Source organism: Eriocheir sinensis, chromosome 33, assembly GCF_024679095.1.
Source record: "Eriocheir sinensis breed Jianghai 21 chromosome 33, ASM2467909v1, whole genome shotgun sequence".
NCBI lineage: Eukaryota > Metazoa > Arthropoda > Malacostraca > Decapoda > Varunidae > Eriocheir > Eriocheir sinensis.
Window position 1 is genome coordinate 971,771 of NC_066541.1, and position 19,097 is coordinate 990,867.

Below are 19,097 nucleotides of genomic sequence, written 5' to 3' on the forward strand. Positions count from 1 at the left end.
TAGAAAAAATCTAAATGTGAATTATTCTTAAGTGTGTGGCAAAATTTTTAAACTCTAGCCACAGGTATGACTGCAGTGTAAACATATACTAGAGCGGGCCCATGCAGCCACCACTTTCACCAGATTCCTCAAATGTGCTTCATCCTAAAGATTAATCAATGTTGCTGTTATTTTCATTGTCCTCATCATATGCTTTCTACACTGTTCCTGGGCAAAGTTCAGCCACAAGAGACAATTATTGAAAGAAAAATGGTAAGGTGTCCAAGAGAAGCAGAAAAATATTGACTGAAAGAAAAAAGTAATATTGAATAAGCTTAGAAGTTAGGGCAACACAGTACAACCATACCTAAACATCTGCTGGAGTTAGGTATCAGACAACTGCGCATGTTATCAATCTGCAGATGTCTGTTGCACCCTCTAACCCGTCCACTTTGATACTGTGGGTAGTGTCATTTTGATACTGTGGGTAGTGTCATTGGTTCGATTGGCCACTAGCGTCTGTGACCCATGATCCGAAGTTAGAGTAAACCGTAGACCATGGTGACATGTGGCAATCCACCATACATGACCCAGGTCTAAAAACTGGTCAGTTTAGTCTCTCTCTCTCTCTCTCTCTCTCTCTCTCTCTCTCTCTCTCTCTCTCTCTCTCTCTCTCTCACACACACACACACACACACACACACACACACACACACACACACTGCACTGATAGCTCAGTGGTTAAAGTTCTGCACTCCCAGGCAACATGGCTTGGCAGACAGACATTCAAGCCCTACTCAGGCTGGGGGATGGGGTGTATCATGTGTAAAGGTCCTAGATATGCCAAGAGATCTATAATAATGAGCCATGCTCTAATCAGGAGGGTACTTGCTGGGGATGACGAGTCCAGCTCATGATCAGGCCGTGGTAAATTACATACACACATATCAGGCTTGGGTCCAAGTACATGTACTCATATTTGTACTCATACTTAAGTACACAATACTATATAATTGTACTTGTAATCAGGGTCAAAAACTTCCTTAGTACTTGTACTTGACTTCAAGTACTACTCAACAGTTTCACGAGTACTACTTTCAAGTTCATTCAAATCAATCAAAAAATGCAAACGTGTGACTGGTGAGGCGTTTGATGACCTGCATGGGTGGAGGAGGTCAGGGTGAGAGATTAATGAAAGTGCATCCTAAGTTTGGGCCTTGGGGAGGCCAGGTGGCCTGGGCCCTGGGGTGAGGTGACACTGAGGTCATGTCAGGTGACCAGGGCAAAGAGGGGTTGACAGTTTGCCATTTGTCAAAAGAAGTGGTCACAATTTCCACCACTGAGGTGATTCAGCAGATGCCTGGAGCTGCAAGGTGAAGTGTGGACTGTGGAGCTGCTGGTCTGATAGGTCATGGCCTCGTCCAGGTTTGGAAACACTTCATCCATATTTCATTATGATTTTATCAGTTTTATTATCCATATTTCACTATGATTAATCTTTATCAGTTTCATTATCCATACTGAATCCTGATTATACTTTAGGGTATATCATTACAATGAAGCATACTATATCATAAGTTACATATAGGCTACAATATGCTGCAGAAAAATATCTCAAGGTTAAATCAGTAAAAAGTACTTGTGTTTGGATTTGAATACATTACAAAAGTATCTGTATTTGGACTCGAGTTCAGCTATGAAACTGAGTACTTGCACCCTTGGCCTCTCCATTCATGATTGTCTCAGTGAAATAACCCAGTGACCCAGGTCAACTTCTAGGTAGTGTGCCACATGCCCGAAAATGAGGAGTACATGCTCACAGACTATGTAAGTAATAGGCATCAATTCAGTTTCATGGAGTATGTGTCGGTCTGACATAGTCATTTCTGGAATATCCTATGATTCTGCTCAGACCAATGGTCCCTGCAGGAATCCCAGAGTCACATGGGATCTCAGAATGCACCACAATGCACAAACTCTAATGCCTTCTTGAGATCGACATTAGCTGCAAGCACCCCGTCAAAACTCATGTCCGCCAGTATGCAAGCGCTAGGATACAGTCAGTTGTGGGCTGGATTGCTCAGGTCTCTGCAGCTTCAAAGGTGATTGCAAATCAGCATGAGTAATAGATGGACAAGTACCTTGCTGAGCACACTAAACAGTGTAATACTACGGTAGTTGTTGCAGTCTTGACGGTCCCCTTTCCCTTTTCAGATAAGGAAGCATTTTCTTCTATATTTTCAGTGAAGCCGAACAATTTCAACACAGTCCTAGTCTGCAATCATTCTACTGTCAAGTGATGGAGAAAAGAAGTATTACACAACTTAGGAGAACTACACTGAATGAAATTACCCCCTGTAGTAGAGAGGCCAGTTTTGGGGATATGCCAGAGACTGACTGAGGCCATGGTTCCATCAGTAACAAACTTTTTAGAATGGGCTAGACTTCAGGTGCAGCTTCAGTTGGACAGATTATATGAACATTAATGTTTTAATTAAGCAAAGCAGAACATGAGCCAGCATGATTTACACTTGTTGAAACAAAGGCAGGTAATTATATTTTCCTATAAATGTTTATGTATAAAAAATGAGAAAACATCAATTAAGATGAAAATCTCAAGAGACAACAATGAAAAATTGAAGTAACTGGAAAAAATAGTAAAAACTAAAAGAAAAAGGAAAAAAAAAAAACATAAAAATCAGAGACCATACAACTGTAAATAATACAGAATAATACGTTAAATTAAAAGCTCAGTTTCCTTGCAGCATGATGTAACATTGCCAGAGGTCAAGCCACAAGCAGCAGCATCCCAACACAGATCAGTACTTTACCTCCACATCAGACAGAGCATGCAGGTTATTTCTTGCTGGGGTTTTAATGTTATTCAACTTAGGAGAGGAGTCACAAGTGTTGGGTGGGGTGAGAGGGAAGGGTGAGGCAGGAGAGGAACAACCTTGTGCATGCTTCACATCCAGCCTATCTACCAAGTGGTCAACATTACGCACACTTTCTCTTCCTTCTCCAGGAGGTACCACGGAATAATAGGTCATGATGGAATCATTATTAGAGTAATACTGAGCACAAGAATCACTACATGCTTGTCTTTGTGAGTAAGAAGTAGGTGTCTTGCTTCTTTCCACTGCACCATCAAGGCATTCAGTGCTCCAAAACTGACTAGATCTTGGTGAGCTTATCAACTCTGTTACTTCAGACTCTTCACCCTCTAGTTCATAGATCGGTGGCAGTGTAGTGCTGTCTTCCATGGAGTCTGTGTAGCCTAACAATGGACCCTGTCTATGTAACCTACAGTTCCCTTGAGATGCATAAACCTCACCACTCCCATCAGGACTGCTACTCCTATTCTCATTGTGAAGACAGAAAGTGGAAATCCGACAAACTGATTCTTCTAAATAAGGCGCTTCATATTTATCCACACAAATAAATTCCTGAACTGGACTGAAAGACTTATCTTCCCAGTCTTCACTAGAATCAACTAATGACTTAGACTCTCTCTTGTCCAAATCCTCTAATGACTGAGCAGTACTCAGTGATGTGTTCAAAGCAAGGGAAGTAGCTGTATATGATTGCAAGGGAAAGCATGAAGGAATACTGTGTCTTTGATCTTCAAAATAATTACCCCGCTGAAAACGCAATTCAGAAAATAAACCATTTGTTTCAGAATCTTTAGCGTGAATGGTCTGCGATAATTGAGGGTTTGAGAGTGAGTTAAGGCGCTTTCGCTTTTTTATATTATTGACGACAGGGAAATGAACCCTAATGTCCGGCACCTTCCACTGGCTGTTGACCTGCCTGGAGTGTAAGAGGCTCAAGGATGGGCAAGAGAAGGCAGTAAAGAAGGGGTGCACAAAGGTTGGGGAGGAGCTGCGGTGAGGACTGTTAGGGCGGGGGGAGTAGGGTGGCAGGGAAAGGCGACGACAGTTGGTCCAATCTCTGTTCTTAGAGGAAGAGTCGGAACCACACTTTGTTTTTATTTCAAGCTGTGAACCACCACAAAACAAGACAAATTAGAAGTACATTTGCAACAACAATAATAAGCAAACAAAATGAAACATGAAAACAAAAAAGGCAAGGAAGAGTAATCTAAAATCCAAAGTGCTAGTGAAAAAAAAATAATAATAGGTGGCATTACCTATATAATATTCTACAAGATTTCATATCCTATATTGGAAAATGCATAACTTGTCCTCAAAATATAGAGCAAATTTAGGCAACATATCGATTATTTCATAAATCCAAGTAGTATTTGATATAATCATGTAAATATATAACTATAAACCAACAAGAAACATCCAAGTAAAGTTTCCCAAATGGTCTAGTTGCTAAAATACTGTAAAAAATTCACACCCTTATAATACGCCTGCATGCACGCATGCACACACACACACACACACACACACACACCCACACTCACTTATGCATGCATGTAAACACTCACCCACACATAAATATAGTCTGTTGCAAAATATTAGAGTTGCATTTCACCACTTGGATGGGGACATGATGAAGATAATAATAACAACACTGAATAGACCAAGGCTAGAGTATGCGGCACTTGTCTGGTCACCACACAAGAAGGACATAAGGAAACTTCAAAGGATTCAAAGGATCGCGACTAAGATGGTACCTGAATTATCAAGCCTGCCATACGAGACTAGATTAGAGGAACTGGTCTTACCAACACTGGAAGAAAGAAGAGAAAGAGGAGACCTGATAGTGTTAAACAGGAATACAAGTGGAATGGAAGTGTTGGATAGAAATGATTTAATGGAGATGGAAGGGAGGAGGCAACAAAGAGGATACAGTAAGAAATTGAGAAAAGGGACTTGATTGAAAGACCTAAAGATCAGTTTTCCATACAGGCATGGAGATACATGGAATGGACTTAGCAAAGACATTGTTGAAGTGGGCAGTGCCTATAAAATGAAGGAAAAGCTGGACAAATGTAGACAGGACTGTCCAAGCTTGAGCTCAGGCCCTGTATACTACAACTAGGTAAATACAACTAGGTAAATACACACACACACACACACACACACTCTCACTGATCTAAACATCACAGACAGATGGGTAGTCAAACACAAAACACTAGTCACTGTAAAACTACACTAGTAGGCATGCTTTTCTTAAGAAATCTTTGTTCTGATTAAAAGGAGATTAAAGCAATATCAAAATGGTGAAGAAATAATTGCATGGGTGTTTTCATTTGGTATCTCAGTAAATGCTGGTTAAAATATTGTTATCAACTTTTGCTTTTCACTATGAAATAAACTGAGCAAAGTGAAGTACTTATGAGAAATGAAGTGCTTATGAGATCACTTCAGGACATAATATATTTGAACTTGGTTGCTGCCAATGCTCCCTATATTCCCACTTCCAATGTAATTTACTAAAACTTCCCTTCTCCTAATTCACTGCTTACTATGACATAATCATACATTTGTGAATTATTAGCTCACTTCACTCTCTAGTAAGCTGAAGATGAAGGACTGAAGGACAAGAAGCTAAAAGGATGATGACTTGATTTTAATTTATAAAACATTTTGTTTTAACCCCCTCGGTGCCACGCATTTTTCACAAAAACCTTCCCCTGGTGCCAAGCTAATTTGGATTTTTTTTTTTCCCATGATTTCTAGGCGCCGGAAGTTTCTGATATTTGGAGTGTTACATCCCGTAGACTTACTCGCCCCAAGAAGCTCGTCTATCAAACTTCAGCCTTTTGGCCTGAGAGGCAGCAGAGGGTTCGAAAACCCTCCTTGCTTGGGCATAATGCGAGTGGCGAGGCGTCGGCACCTCACTTTCCTCACCACTCGAGCTACCACTATCACTATATATATAATCTTTATCAAGGTCACTATCAGACTCAGTCACTCGAATCACTATCCGTGAAGTCACTAGGGGTCTCATCAAGGGCACGAAAATATGCTTTGCGCAGCGAGACATCCTCCCTGCACTGTGGTCAGTTCAGGAAATGGATCCGTACCCTCGGGATCCCTAAAGGCTTGGTGGGGGGTGAAGATCAGTGACCAGGAGGGGTAAAGGTATGAATAGTGTCCTGACAAAGTATGAAAAGCTTCTCAGTCAAAATAAAGCCACGGCGAGTTTTCTAAATTGCCACCATAGATACACAGCGCTGGCACACACCGTGCGCCTACCCGCCACCATAGATAAGCAGCGCTGGCACCCACCGTGCGCCTACCCGCCACCTTAGATACACGGCGCTGGCACCCTGGGGGTTAATTTCTAAATATATGGAAATTAAGAATGTATATCAGATGATAGACATTGCCTTCAGTTCTGCAAACTTCTGGTATTTGCTCAACTTGCTACAACACAAGTTTATGAGGATACCCTCATTCATTAAGGATACAAGACCATTTCCCTCCCAACCACTGCTGATAAGTAACAATGCTAAACAGATGCAAGAACAGACCAGAGTCTGTGATGGGTAGCACACATCCCTTGTATCCTTAATGAAGGCTGCCCTAAAGCTACCATTCACCGGCTCATCATCCGTGTAGCGTTGACCATAGTAAAGAGCACGGCCCTGCTCATCTCTAAGTCCAAGCCGCTTATCCTGCTCTCGTAATTCCAGCTATCGTCCAGGTAAGTCACGATTTGTTTCAATATTTATTTGTGTAATATTTTTTTTAAATGCTGGTTTTGTTATGTTCCCAGGAATAATTCAGACCTATCTCTACATTTTATATTGATAAACCAGCAATTACTGATTTATATATATATATATATATATATATATATATATATATATATATATATATATATATATATATATATATATATATATATATATATATATATATATATATATATATATATATATATATATATATATATATATATATATATATATATATATACTATATACAGAGCAGCCTAGGACTCAATGTGAGTAAATCTTAAGTAGGGATGAAACAATTCATAAAATATACTTTTAAATGAATAGATAGTATCAAGATTTGAATTATGGCATTTTACTAGAAACTACTTGAAATAACAGTTCAGGGTACAAATATCAAAGCAACATAGCTGAACTTCTCCTGATATGGCCTGATATGCACAGCCTATGAGACTTTAACAAGTGTAAGTGAAGCTAATGAGAATGAATGATGTGTTGCCAAAAACAATATATAAGTACTTACTGTGGTCAGTCTTTCCAGGGCAGCAAACCTCTCCTCCTGGGCCGTACAGGCCTTGTCAAATGCCTCATGCTTCTTGATCAGGTTTTCAACTTCATCAATAGATTGCTGTGATTGGAAAGGTGATAGGAGTTAATGACTAAAATATAAATATCAAAGACCCATGTTATAATGCCAATATCACATCACAGGCAACACCTTCTCAGAAGGAATGAAATATCAATGGCTTGTGAATAAGATTATATCATCAACCATTATCATCACTAACAGCCTACTTTCAAGTTAAACAAGGTAAGGGATACATTATTTAGGGATTTTGAAACTTTTAACATTCTTTCATAGCAATAACCTGATTTCACATCCTTCTCTCTGATATAAAATGGCAGCACCTGGAGATTAGTTATTACTCACCCCACACTCAGCTGATAATAGATAAGGTTCCTGTGCCAGGAGCCAACTCTCTGCCACTGATGCATCGCGAGCAAACTGGTACACCTCCAAAACTATAATGTTACAGATCATTAAAAAAGTAAGAAATGTGAATTAAATTCATAAAACCACAACAAACTGCATCCTAAACGTAAAATTTTCACACAAGTGCGACATTGTGAGTAGCATTCTTTTACATGTAGGCATTTAGCAAGTATAATATCTTACTGCAAAAACTGTATTTTAATGTCAGTTATTTTTGTTGAAAGGCTAACGGCCGTATTCTCAGTGAATCTCTTCCCCCTTCACGCGAGGAAACAAGGCTTCGTGGACCAAACGGTATTCTCAGTGAAGAGGAGTGTCTTTGATGCAGCGCCTTGAAGCGGCGGAAAAATGAACTAATTTCCTCTCTTGACAAAGAGGAGGTGAAGGCCCGCTCTTCGCTAATATCTTCGCACATTTAATGCTTTATTGCAACATTTTTTCATGTTGCTGTATTATTAATTAGGTATAAGAACAATTTAAGTTTTCTAGGCCTTATATAAAAAATAATACAATGCGAGAAACAATATTTTTCTGTTTATTCAAGACTTCACGGTTCCTATGATAATTTAAGCCAACACTGGAACACACCTCTCAACCAGCACGCCCCGCCCTTTAGTCTCAACTATTCACAACAGTTATCTTTTTTGAGCGTTTGTAGGGCTGGCACTTCGAACCATAAGCATGCATTAAGATTGCTGGGATGAATTTTAAAGTGACGGACTAACAGGCTTTCTCCGGGCGCTTGTTTCACAAGTCTGTATGAATATGTGGTGGTATTTGGTACTCCGTGCTGGGCTTAACACAGCCAATCTCCAAACTCGTGACGTCACCTGTGGGTGGAGCTTAGCAAAGCTCAGCAATATAGATGATACCATTTTCCACCCACTGATAGGAGCTCTAAAGCTAGTTAAAATATATTTACAAGTGAGAAATAACGAAGGGAAAAAGAGATGTCTCATGGAACAGGAGGAAAATAAAGAAAATAAAAGCAGTTTATTCTAACAAGGTCTCCTAAACTCCGCCCACAGGTAACGGGACGATATGAAAGTGAAGCAAACATAGCCACGGGTACCAACCAATTAAATGCATCCATGTAAAATTTCTGCTATATATAATGTATGTCACTGTATCAAGCACTGTTTACATAAATATTAGTCACACTATATAATCCATTATATAAATGTACCTAAATTGCATTAAGGTTTCGGTTTTCTACGTTTGTTTGATTTGCAGTAGTACCAACACTACACGGAAAGATTGTTTCGAAGGTTAGGAACTGGGCATACCCTTCAACGGAAACACACTCTCTAAGAGACGCTTCGACGAAGAGGGAAGAGCTTCACTGAGAATATGGCCGTAAGTGTTTGTGCAGCCTATTATCTAAGACTTACAAACACTAGAATAACTCAACTCAAATGGTTTTACACATTTTCCAAATAAGTCAATGAATGCGAGATTCAAGATTTCACATTAGTTTGAATGTCTTAAATTCAGTAACAATAGTAGCCAAATTGCTGGTGTGACTTACTGAGCTGTAAGTGCTCCCATCTTTCCTCCCAGCGCTGCAGCATGTTGATGCGCTGGTTGCTGAGTGACATGAGCTTCTCCTTGATCTCTGGTGTGGCGTAGTGGTTGCGGGCAAGCAGCTCCTTCCCAAGGGACACACAGACGTTGAAATTATCTTCTCTGGCATCCACTTCTGCTTTCAAACTCTGGTGATTGTTCATCAGCAACTCAACACCACTAACATCCCTGTAAAACATCAACAACATATGAAGGACCTGAAAGTTTACACCTGCAGAACTCCGTCACTGTTTCAACATATCTTCCTGTCAGAAAAAATTTTGATCATACTTTGTTTATGACAAACTTACTAATTTATTTAGTGAAATAAACTATTGCAATACAAATATATTTGTTTATACCTTGGTTTCTCAGTAGTGTTCATCTGTCTGATAACATCATCCATCCACAGTATGAGTGTGCGCACCATGTTGAAGAACTTGAACAAGTCTCCTGTGTCACTGAGCTTAACTCTGCGATCTTCACACATTCCCTGCAAGTTCAACCAGGCAGACACAACCTCTGCCTCACGGTTTGTGATTTCCCTGGCTTTGTCACCCGCATATGCAGCTTGTAGCTTGGAAGAGTCATCCTGAACTTGTTGAACCTACAGAGAAAATATAGTATTATTATCATAGAACTCAATAATTGTGACCAACTGTGCCACTTATATAAACAGAACCTCATCATCATGCATTTTTAATAGTGACTGGCTACTTGCCTGTTGCTGAAGCATGACCAAGTCTTGGACAAAGTTCTGGTGCTTTCTCTGCAGGGCCGACACTGATCCAGCATCTCTGCCGAGTTCGTCTGAGATGCTGTTCTGCTTCTCGAGAATGCGACTCAACACATCCTTACAGTCATGGAAGAACTTGTGAAGCTCCCAAGAGGCAGCGAGCATCTGTGTGCGGGTATCAATGAGCTCCAGAAGATCAGCCCAAGACTCATTGAGGCCATCCTTCCATAATGCTATGGTGGCAGCATCAGAGTGGCCAGCAGAAATGAGCTGGTCAGCAATCTCATTGACTGCAGCTACTCTCTCATTCCCAATGGTTTCTGTGTCTCGTGCAAAGTCCTTGAATCTGTCTCGGAGCATCTGTAGAGTTAAGGTTTTAATGTTAAAACATTGTTTCAATATTAAAAAAACACTTATGGATACAAGAGCAAAAAACTATCCTGAGCCATCTAGAAAGTCACCATAAATTAACTGGAGAAAGTTAGGCTTCAAAATAGTTTAAACTTCTTTGATAAATGCAAATCTCTATTAATGCATTTAGGTTGTCTAAAATCTCACATAAACTCAAATCTATATTAAACTTATCTATATTTTGAAAAAAAAAAAAAATAAATAAATAAATAAATAAAACACTCCAAACTTTTGGAACAGTAATATACAGGGGAGGCGGTGGCTGAGTACTCAGCATGCAGGCGTGGTGTACTACCCACTTGCTGTTCTGATGACCACCTTTCAGTTTGAACTCTATCAAAACTTTCTAGTGAGGAGCAAAGATGAGTTCCAAGGTGGCAGCATGAGCCAAACAACATGGCCCCATGATAAAAACTTGCCTGCACCATTAACCCTTTCATTGCTAAACGCTCACAGCGAGCGTTAGGCATATTTGCTGGTGGTGCTAAACGCTCGCTGCGAGCTCCACCCGCACTCAAATCTCCTGCATATGAAAGTGTTCCAACACTAATTCTCACAACACAGGATTGCCAACTGAGTGGGTTCTTCAGTAAATTTGGTGGAAAATCATATCAGCCCAGCGCGGCAAATCTACGGACGAGTAACTGTTGGATGTTCTTGCCCAATATAGCGGCATTTTTGCATAGCTTCACCTATCACCTGACTGATTCTTTGACCAAATAGTTGTAAATATTGCAGTTGGCAATACTCCCTTGCCAGAATCTGAGGGAGAAGGGAAGGCTAATCATCATGCACGCACCGACGTAAGTGTTAACATTCAACACTCCCTGAACGTGCATGTATATTTGCAAGAGAGGCATACATAACCAACTCCTATAGATCTGGACCTCCTCTTTCCAATGGTGTTTTTGGTTTTTAGTTGTGATGAATAGTTTTTGAGATACAGAGGTTAAAAGAGACCCCTCATTGGGCTTCCCGACTGCACCTGAGGGGATAGTCGCGTCCTGTCCCGTGCGCAAGGAAAGGGTTAATGGGCTGGGGCCAACCAGCAGACCCCATCAAGAAAAAATGTACATATATCACATGAATGTGAGCAAGCGAAAAATCATGGCACATCTCACCGTGACATGATCATAGTCCTGGCCAAGTTCATGTGAGCCAGCCACAACCTCCCTCTCGGCAATCCACTGCTCAAGGTCATCCACTTCCCGGTTCAACATAAACAACTTCAAAGCCTCATCAAGCTTGCTGCGTCGCTCCACTGCCAAGTCACGAAGGCCAGCATACAGCTTGTCAATCTGGGACTGTCTTTTGCTGATTTGTTCACTGCAAAACAAGGGGAAATACAGAGCTGATGACACATCTTAAACTTACGAACTTTTTGGTATATTTCCAGGAGCAAAATCTGCCCAGAGTAACCTTACAAGAATCTACTAACTATCACTGAGTGTAATGAAGTTGTTTTGAATGCTATAATAAGTACAGTGTTATTATAAGTACAGTGTTTGGTGTTAAACTATGTCCTGAGAGGTATAATTGGCACAAAATAGAGGTAAATTGGCTGCCCAATTAGAATTATTCCTAGTGAGTCTTCAATTCAGCCATCACGCATTTCCACTATCACATGCAATTTCTTAACCTACTAGGAATGATAGGAAGGGGATGGGTGTATGAAAATGGAAAATTACAAAGAAATATAAAGTGCTGTAATTACTCTCACACACTTAAAGAAAAAAATGTGTCCTAAAAGACCAGAAAAAAGTATATACACCTGTCCCCCTGTATTCACGGGGGTTGGGGGACAAGGACTCCAGCGAAAAGCAAATTTCCATGAATGTTTGGTGCACTGCCCCCAAAAAAGTCTTTCGACCAGCAAAAAATCACTGAGAGCAATTTTACACAAACTGTACTTTACAAAGCATTTCAGATATCAGAAAACAGCATAGAATATCACAAATAGCATTATTCATCAGCTATACATACTATAAACTGTTCTGCATTTTACGTAAACCTCTTACAAATATGCAGTCATTGATATCTCACTTAAAAGTTGGGTCCTCAACACAATCTCTGCCATTTATTTTTTTTCAACTTTAGGTGTTTCGTACAGTGGGAATTATTTACTAATGAATGCTTCATTCCATAAATATCAGGAGATAAAAATATGAAATGGGTATAAGTACTGGATCATACCTGCAAGCAGCTGTCCAGCTGACAAAGCATAAATAAATCTGTATTGGAGTGCAGTAGGACTGGGCATGTACCAGTACCAGTACTGGTATTAATTGTACCAGCTATATGATACAGCAACACTGACAAATTGCTCAGGATCAATACTGGTGGGTATGGACAAGTCATCAAACATGCCTACATAAGCGTCAGTATCATGAATACTGAATACAGTAAAACCCCAAACTATCCGGCCCTTGGGTTTCCAGAAACCTCAAATACGTATCTGGAAGAATCTGAGAGACCAAAAGTATAGAAAAATTCCTACCAGTAGAAGATTTGAAGTTATTTTTTTCATGTCATAAGATAAAAACCCTCATTATCCAAGTGATTATTCTGCAAGTAAGTGTGAGTAGTATACCAAAGGACCTGTGATTATCATTTTTCAAGTCTGAGTTGATGATAATATCACAGTTCCTTTGCTATACTGTTCATACTTACTTAAAAAAACAATCATTTGCATCATGAGGGGTTTTATCATAAAACATTATAAGAATAGCTTTATTATGCCAAACTATATATAAACCATGTTCTATGGACATGTCTTTAATATTATTTTGCAAAGCTATGGCAATCAATGTCAACTTCTCTTTGTAAATTGGTGTTTAGGGGGCGAGAACATGGGTGTTGAGAACACAAAGTCGAAGGTTGTGAGTCATTCATGATGCTCCCTCCAATTGCCGGAGGCAAAGTAACCAAATATTTGCTATAATTTTGCAAGAGTGGGTTATTGGACAGCTGGCAACCCCTCCTTCTACCAGATATCAAATCTAATGTATGCAAATTAAAATACATAGTACTGTGTGTACAGTTATGATAAAGCCTGATCAAGCTTTATTGTACTTAAGGGGGTTAACATTGATGGCACCATCTTCTGTGATGGCACATTAAGTGGTAAAAAATAATGACATGAACAATATGATGAATGTTCTGGGAAAAAATACATGTGGAGAACCTTAGGTCCTTATCTAACCCTCCTGTATCATAGGAGTTATGACCTTCTTAGCTGTTGCTAAGGACACATTGCAATAAGGAGACATGCCTTCTTCATCTCCATGACTAAGGAATCAATCATTCATTTTAACCAAGAATCATAAATAAAATAATAAAAAATGTAAATGTATATACAAAGGATAAACCTTACCTGTCAGGGTGTTCTTCACTAATGAGGTGTCTGGCAGTCTCACCAAGCTGTCGGATGGTCTCTGCATAGTCGGTGACAGCACTCTCAAGGCTCTGGTGCTTCTTCATTAAGTTCTGGGCTGAAAGTTCATCCTTGCCTCTGTCCTCCACCATCATGTACAGCTCTTGCTCACTCATCCATACCTCAGCCTCACTGGCATCAAAGAGATACTGCTGAGCCTTTTCAGAGACAGCAAGTTTGGAACGTCTGAATTCCATGGCATCCTTCAGCTTGGTCCAGTGATCCAGCAGCTCCTCCAGCAACTTATGGAACTCATCAGCATCGACATGTCCCTCCTCAATAAGCTTACGGCCATTATCACATACGAGGTTGATCCTTGGCTCATGGTTGTCAATCTCTGTGCTTAAACTCTGTAACTTCTTCTTCAGCATGTGGACGGTGAAGAGGGAGTTGCCATAATCAGTGCTGGTGGCCTGAGGCATCTTCTCCTGGATCCAAAGCTTCTCATCCTCCACATCTCGCCTGAACTGGAATGCCTCCTTCTTCTTGCCCAGGGCTGTGTTACGATCGACGAGAGGTGCCTTCAGGGACTCGAACTTTTGCTCCACCTTGGACTTCATCAGCTTGATCTCTTCTGTCTTGTCTGGAGTCATGCGCTGCAGATAGTCAGCCTGACTCTCCAACTGCTCCACCTGTTTGGCTTTGACTGCCATTTGTGTTTCAATCATTTGCTGCTTCTGCATCAGGATATTTACAGAAGTCAAGTCCATCCCTGTGTCTCCTCCCTCAATCTGCTTCTCGAGGTCACTCATCCATGTGTCGATATCGTCGCATGTCTGTTCGTAAAGAACTTGCCTGTTGGCATCAAAGAGTCGTTCGCCCTTCTCCTTGGTCGTGCTTTCAAGGTCTTCGAAGTGTTGGTTTAGCTCTGTGATCTTCGGTCCGATCATCTCGGCCATTTCTGGCTTCTCCTTAACTAATTCCTCTCCAGCTTGCTGCACTCTTACAAGTCTGTCTTTGTTGCTAGCAATCTCTGCTTCAAATGCTTGGTGCCGAGTCCACTTGCTGTGAACAGTCTTGGCTGAACGGTAGCTCTCATCTTGGGCAATAATATGTTTCTCCTGCACCCAATCATTGAGTTCCTCACAGTCTTGGAGGAACTGATGCACCTGCAGTTGGTCCCGTAATCGTTCCATCTGTTCCATAGCTCGTTCTCTGTTCTGTTGTCGCCTTTCTTCAATGTTCTCGGCCTTCTTCTGGATCTTATCTGCAGCAAAGTGTTCCTCATCCAAAAGCCTCTGTGCAAACTGACAAATTCCATTGATCTTTTCATCATTTGCTTCCATGGTGGTAAGGAAAGCTTCATGTCTCTTGATAAGGTTCTCTGCCTGTTCCAAGTTAGCAGGTGTTTCATCTTTGCTCAGGTAGTGTTCTTGTTGACTCAGGAGCACCTCTCCTTGCTTAGCATCACGCAAGAACATCTGTAAGTTGAGAGACTGAGACAAGAGCTGTTGCCTGTTCTCCCACATCTGATGAAGCTCAGCCCAGCCATCCTTGAGGGCCTTGAGACGCTCCCTTAGGAACATATACTGAGCATCATCTGCAGGAGTGACATCTTCTGCAGTGATGCGTTCACCATATTCCATCATCTTGGTGTAGTCCTCTGTGTAGTTGTCAATTTCCTCTCGGATGGACTGATGCTGGCTCAGCAGCTTCTCAGCTTCAGCAAGGTTGGATGGAATATCTTCAGAAGCAACATCAGTCATGGTCTTGGTAAGCCAAGCCTGGAAGTGATCAAGGTCACGCAGGAAGCGGTGGAGGTCACCAGCCTCTTCCAGCTTAGCATCACGCTCCTTTAACAGCTGAGTCAGTTGGTCCCACACAGCACGAATCTGTTCTACACGCTCACGGATAAGTTCAGCCTCCTCAGGGTGCTCCTGGCTGATCTTGTCAGCCTCCTTTTCAAGAGAGTCCAGCTTGGCTTGGATAGCAGCCAAGTCACGCTCCATGCCAGACAGACGTCGCTGCAGAGTCATTATGCCACTCAGGTCAGTTCCCAGGTCAGCAGTCTCCATTAGGACTCTCTTCTTGTCCTCAATCCACAAAACAGTCTCTCTGCATTCAATATGGAATGTCTGAACACCATGAGCAGAATTGAGTTCCTCACGCTTGTTCTCTGCCTTTTCTCGAAGCTCTGCCCACCTCTGGTTCAGCTGATTCTGGCGAGCAATAATGTCTTCGGAGTTAGGATGCTCTACATGCAGCAACTGGCGGGCAAGTTGATTCACCACAGCCACTCTGCTTGCATTGGCATTCATCTCCTGTTCAAATCCTTCATACCTGTGTTTCATGATCTCACAGTCTTCAATATCCTTTGCTGGCACCATTGTCTGCAGCATGCGCTCCTTCTCCCCAATCCATTGTTCCACTCCATCAGCTTCTGTGAAAAGCTTGTAAAGTGAGAGAGCATCCAGGAGCCTCTGTTTCCTCATCTTAGCCAACTCTAACAATTCCTTGTATCTCCTGTCAATTGAGGCAAGTCTCTCAACTACATCTGGAGATTCTCTGTCAATCTCATTGAGTTCAGAAGCTTGATGGTGAAGAGCCTCGATGGTTGAAGCATAGTTCTTCAACTCTTCTGTAACATCCTTGTGTTTCTTGAGGAGAGACTGAACAGTTGCCTCATCTCGGCCAGTGTCTTCACTGGAGACAAGGCGGAGAATATCCAGCATCCAGGTGTCAACATCATCAGCCTCTGTGTAGAACTGGTGCAGATCCACAGCATCTGTCAGTCGCTTTTTGCGATTGGCTGACCTTTCCTTGAGGTTGTTCCACATTCCCATTATCTCATCAATTCTTTCCTGAATTTTGTCAGAACCAAAGTGTTGTTGTGCTATGAGCTCTTCACCTATCTTGACAACAGCCATGAGCTGAGGTTCATGAGACAGAAGTTCTTCCTCCACTGTTTTGTGTTTTGTCAGCAACAAGTTGACTGTGATAAGGTCATGACCAATGTCGGATGTGGATAGAATCTGTTCTTTCTCCTTGATCCAATTCTCTTCCTCTGCCATGTCCCAATAAAACTGCCACAGCTTGCGAGACTCCTCTAGTCGAAGCCTGCGCTCCACGGCCAGCTTGACAAGCTCGCCATAGGCATCTTCCAGTTGTTGTACTCGCTCTAGCACAATTGATGGGTCACATGGACGGTAACCCTCCACTTGTTCATCATCAAGGAACCTCTGGGAGTGTTCAATGACTGTCTTGACACGCTCACCCAGCACATTGATGTCTGCCTCAAGCAAGGAGTGTTTCTGCAGCAAGTCTTCCACTCCCATGAGGTGCTTGCCATAGTCTTCACTCAAGAGACGGACCTTCATATCCTCCATAGAGTCCAGGATGTAGATCATCTCTTGGAAGTTCTGCTGCAATTGTAAGGACAGTTCCAGCCTCATGCGTCGGAGGCGCAGTAATTCAAGCAAATAGTTCCATAACCGGAGTACGTTGTCTTTCCTGGCATTAATGCGCTCAATATCATGGTAATTCTCTGCTTCCAACTCTTGTGCCACAGCAACAACAGCCTGCACACGCTCCTCATAGGCAAAGATGTCTGTCTCGATGGCCTCGTGTTTCTTGGCTGCCGCCTCAACAGCTGCCAAGTCAAAGCCGAAGTTATCCTGAGAAACAAGACGTTGGTTCTCCGACAGCCAGGTCTCCCTCATCCCTGCCTTGCGATTAAATCTAGCAGCCAACTGCTCCAGTTTTTCCTGACGGATGAGTTCCTCTCTCAGAGCCAACTCCCTTTCATGCTCAGCTTTTTCAAGGCGTTCCCAGGCCTTGTTGATGTCACTGATCATCTTGCCCTCCTTGGGTAGGTAAGGCTTCTGATTGTTGGCTCTCATCTTGGATTGCAGAGTGAAGAGCAGCACCTCAAGGTTGCCCTTCTCCACAAACTTAGGAGGCTTTTCCACTGTGCGGTAGGTGTTGAACTGTGTCAGCTGGGTCTGTACTCCAGTCAAAGAGTTGGAGAAGGCTCTATCATTTAGGCTTTCAATTGTTGTCTCAATCCATTTGAGAAGATCTGATGTTAGACTCTCATATTCTTTGATCATCCTGTCATTCTCCATGGCAATGCCAACCACTTTGCCAATACGTTTACCCTGCACGGTCTCTTGCTTTAGTTTAGAGAAGTAGTGGTAGTAGGTGACAACATAGGTAATGATGGACTTCTCATCAGGCTGTTCAACAAAAATATCCTCTGCATCTAAAAGCTTAGTAAGTCCAAGTTTGTTCTCAGCTATGTTGAAGGCATTATTGAGATTGTGGATGGGATTTGAGCGTGAAAGCTTCTCATACTGCACCAAGTCTGGACGGTGCTTGTGGATGATGGCATTGAAGGCAAGACCATCTCTCCAGGAGGTGGTAAAGTTCCTGATGTTGACATTGTGGTAGCCAGCAGTCTTCATCTGGCACCAGAGGAGCAGAGCATCCTTGGCACTCTTGGTCTCTTGGTTTTCTGTTTCCTCGATGGTGATATCCTGGATCTGGAAGCGGAGGATGATGGTCCAGATGAGACCCAGGGTGAGGCGGGCATTGCCGTCCACTATGTCATGGGAACCCATGTTTTCCAGGTGCACTCGCTGATCCCGCAGGAACTGTAGTGCTTTGTCCACATTCTCCAAACAGTGGATGCGCATCTTGCCTTTGGTCGGCCGTGGCTGTGAGGGAGGGAAAAATGTATATTCTGTATTTTGTACTCGTAATGGAGTGTACTATCTGATCTTCCTATTCTCTAGGGTAGTAAGTTTAATTTATGAGTGGCAAACAAAATAAATATCTTATGGAAGATCACAATTGGATGGAAAAACCAAAACTCTGCCCATGAATAAGTTTATTTCCTCCCTTACTGGCTTAAATGAGTTTTTCCTATGTCCAGAATGAGCACCTCACATGAAAGCAACAATGGACCGTATTGGCTATACAGGCAGCGCCACACGTGGCCAGTCAGTGAACTGTCAAAGCAGTACTTTTCATAGAATTCAAGTTAGAGTGCATATGAGGCTGCCTCCAGGATACAGGGTCTTAGTACCACCACTGCTCCAAGCCAACGACTGCACGCACTTTACTCCTACCCGATCTCCTGACTCTACTATTTGACATGGAGAAAAACTGAAATCTGGCATGAGTGAAGTGTGTGCAATCATCAGCTTGGAGCGATGGCGGCACCATGGCCGTGTATCCCGGAGACAGCCTCGGAGGCACTCTAGTCTATAACTTGAACTCTATAGAAAGGACAGCTTTGAGTTGAGTGGTCACATGTGGCACTGCCTGTATAGCCAATACGGTCCATTGGCAAGCATTTCAGGAGCAAATGGCATTTATTTTC

At 42.0% G+C, this 19,097-nt stretch overlaps 1 protein-coding gene across 4 annotated transcripts in view; it reads right to left on the minus strand.

Moving 5' to 3' along the window:
• Nucleotides 1-2,783: 2,783 nt before the first annotated feature.
• Nucleotides 2,784-19,097, minus strand: part of LOC127006499 (spectrin beta chain-like) — a 112,145-nt gene continuing 95,831 nt past the window's right edge. For 3 of the 4 annotated variants that reach the window (XM_050876439.1, XM_050876438.1, XM_050876437.1), the window contains 8 exons: nucleotides 13,715-18,429; nucleotides 11,463-11,667; nucleotides 9,916-10,290; nucleotides 9,557-9,801; nucleotides 9,160-9,383; nucleotides 7,569-7,660; nucleotides 7,161-7,265; nucleotides 2,784-3,977 (listed from right to left, as the gene is read on the minus strand). In XM_050876439.1, the coding sequence (XP_050732396.1) occupies nucleotides 2,799-3,977; nucleotides 7,161-7,265; nucleotides 7,569-7,660; nucleotides 9,160-9,383; nucleotides 9,557-9,801; nucleotides 9,916-10,290; nucleotides 11,463-11,667; nucleotides 13,715-18,429 (7,140 nt within the window). In that variant the 3' untranslated portion in view covers nucleotides 2,784-2,798. Of the gene's footprint in view, nucleotides 3,978-6,253; nucleotides 6,593-7,160; nucleotides 7,266-7,568; nucleotides 7,661-9,159; nucleotides 9,384-9,556; nucleotides 9,802-9,915; nucleotides 10,291-11,462; nucleotides 11,668-13,714; nucleotides 18,430-19,097 lie in introns of those variants that run through there. The other variant, XM_050876440.1, reaches the window with a different exon arrangement.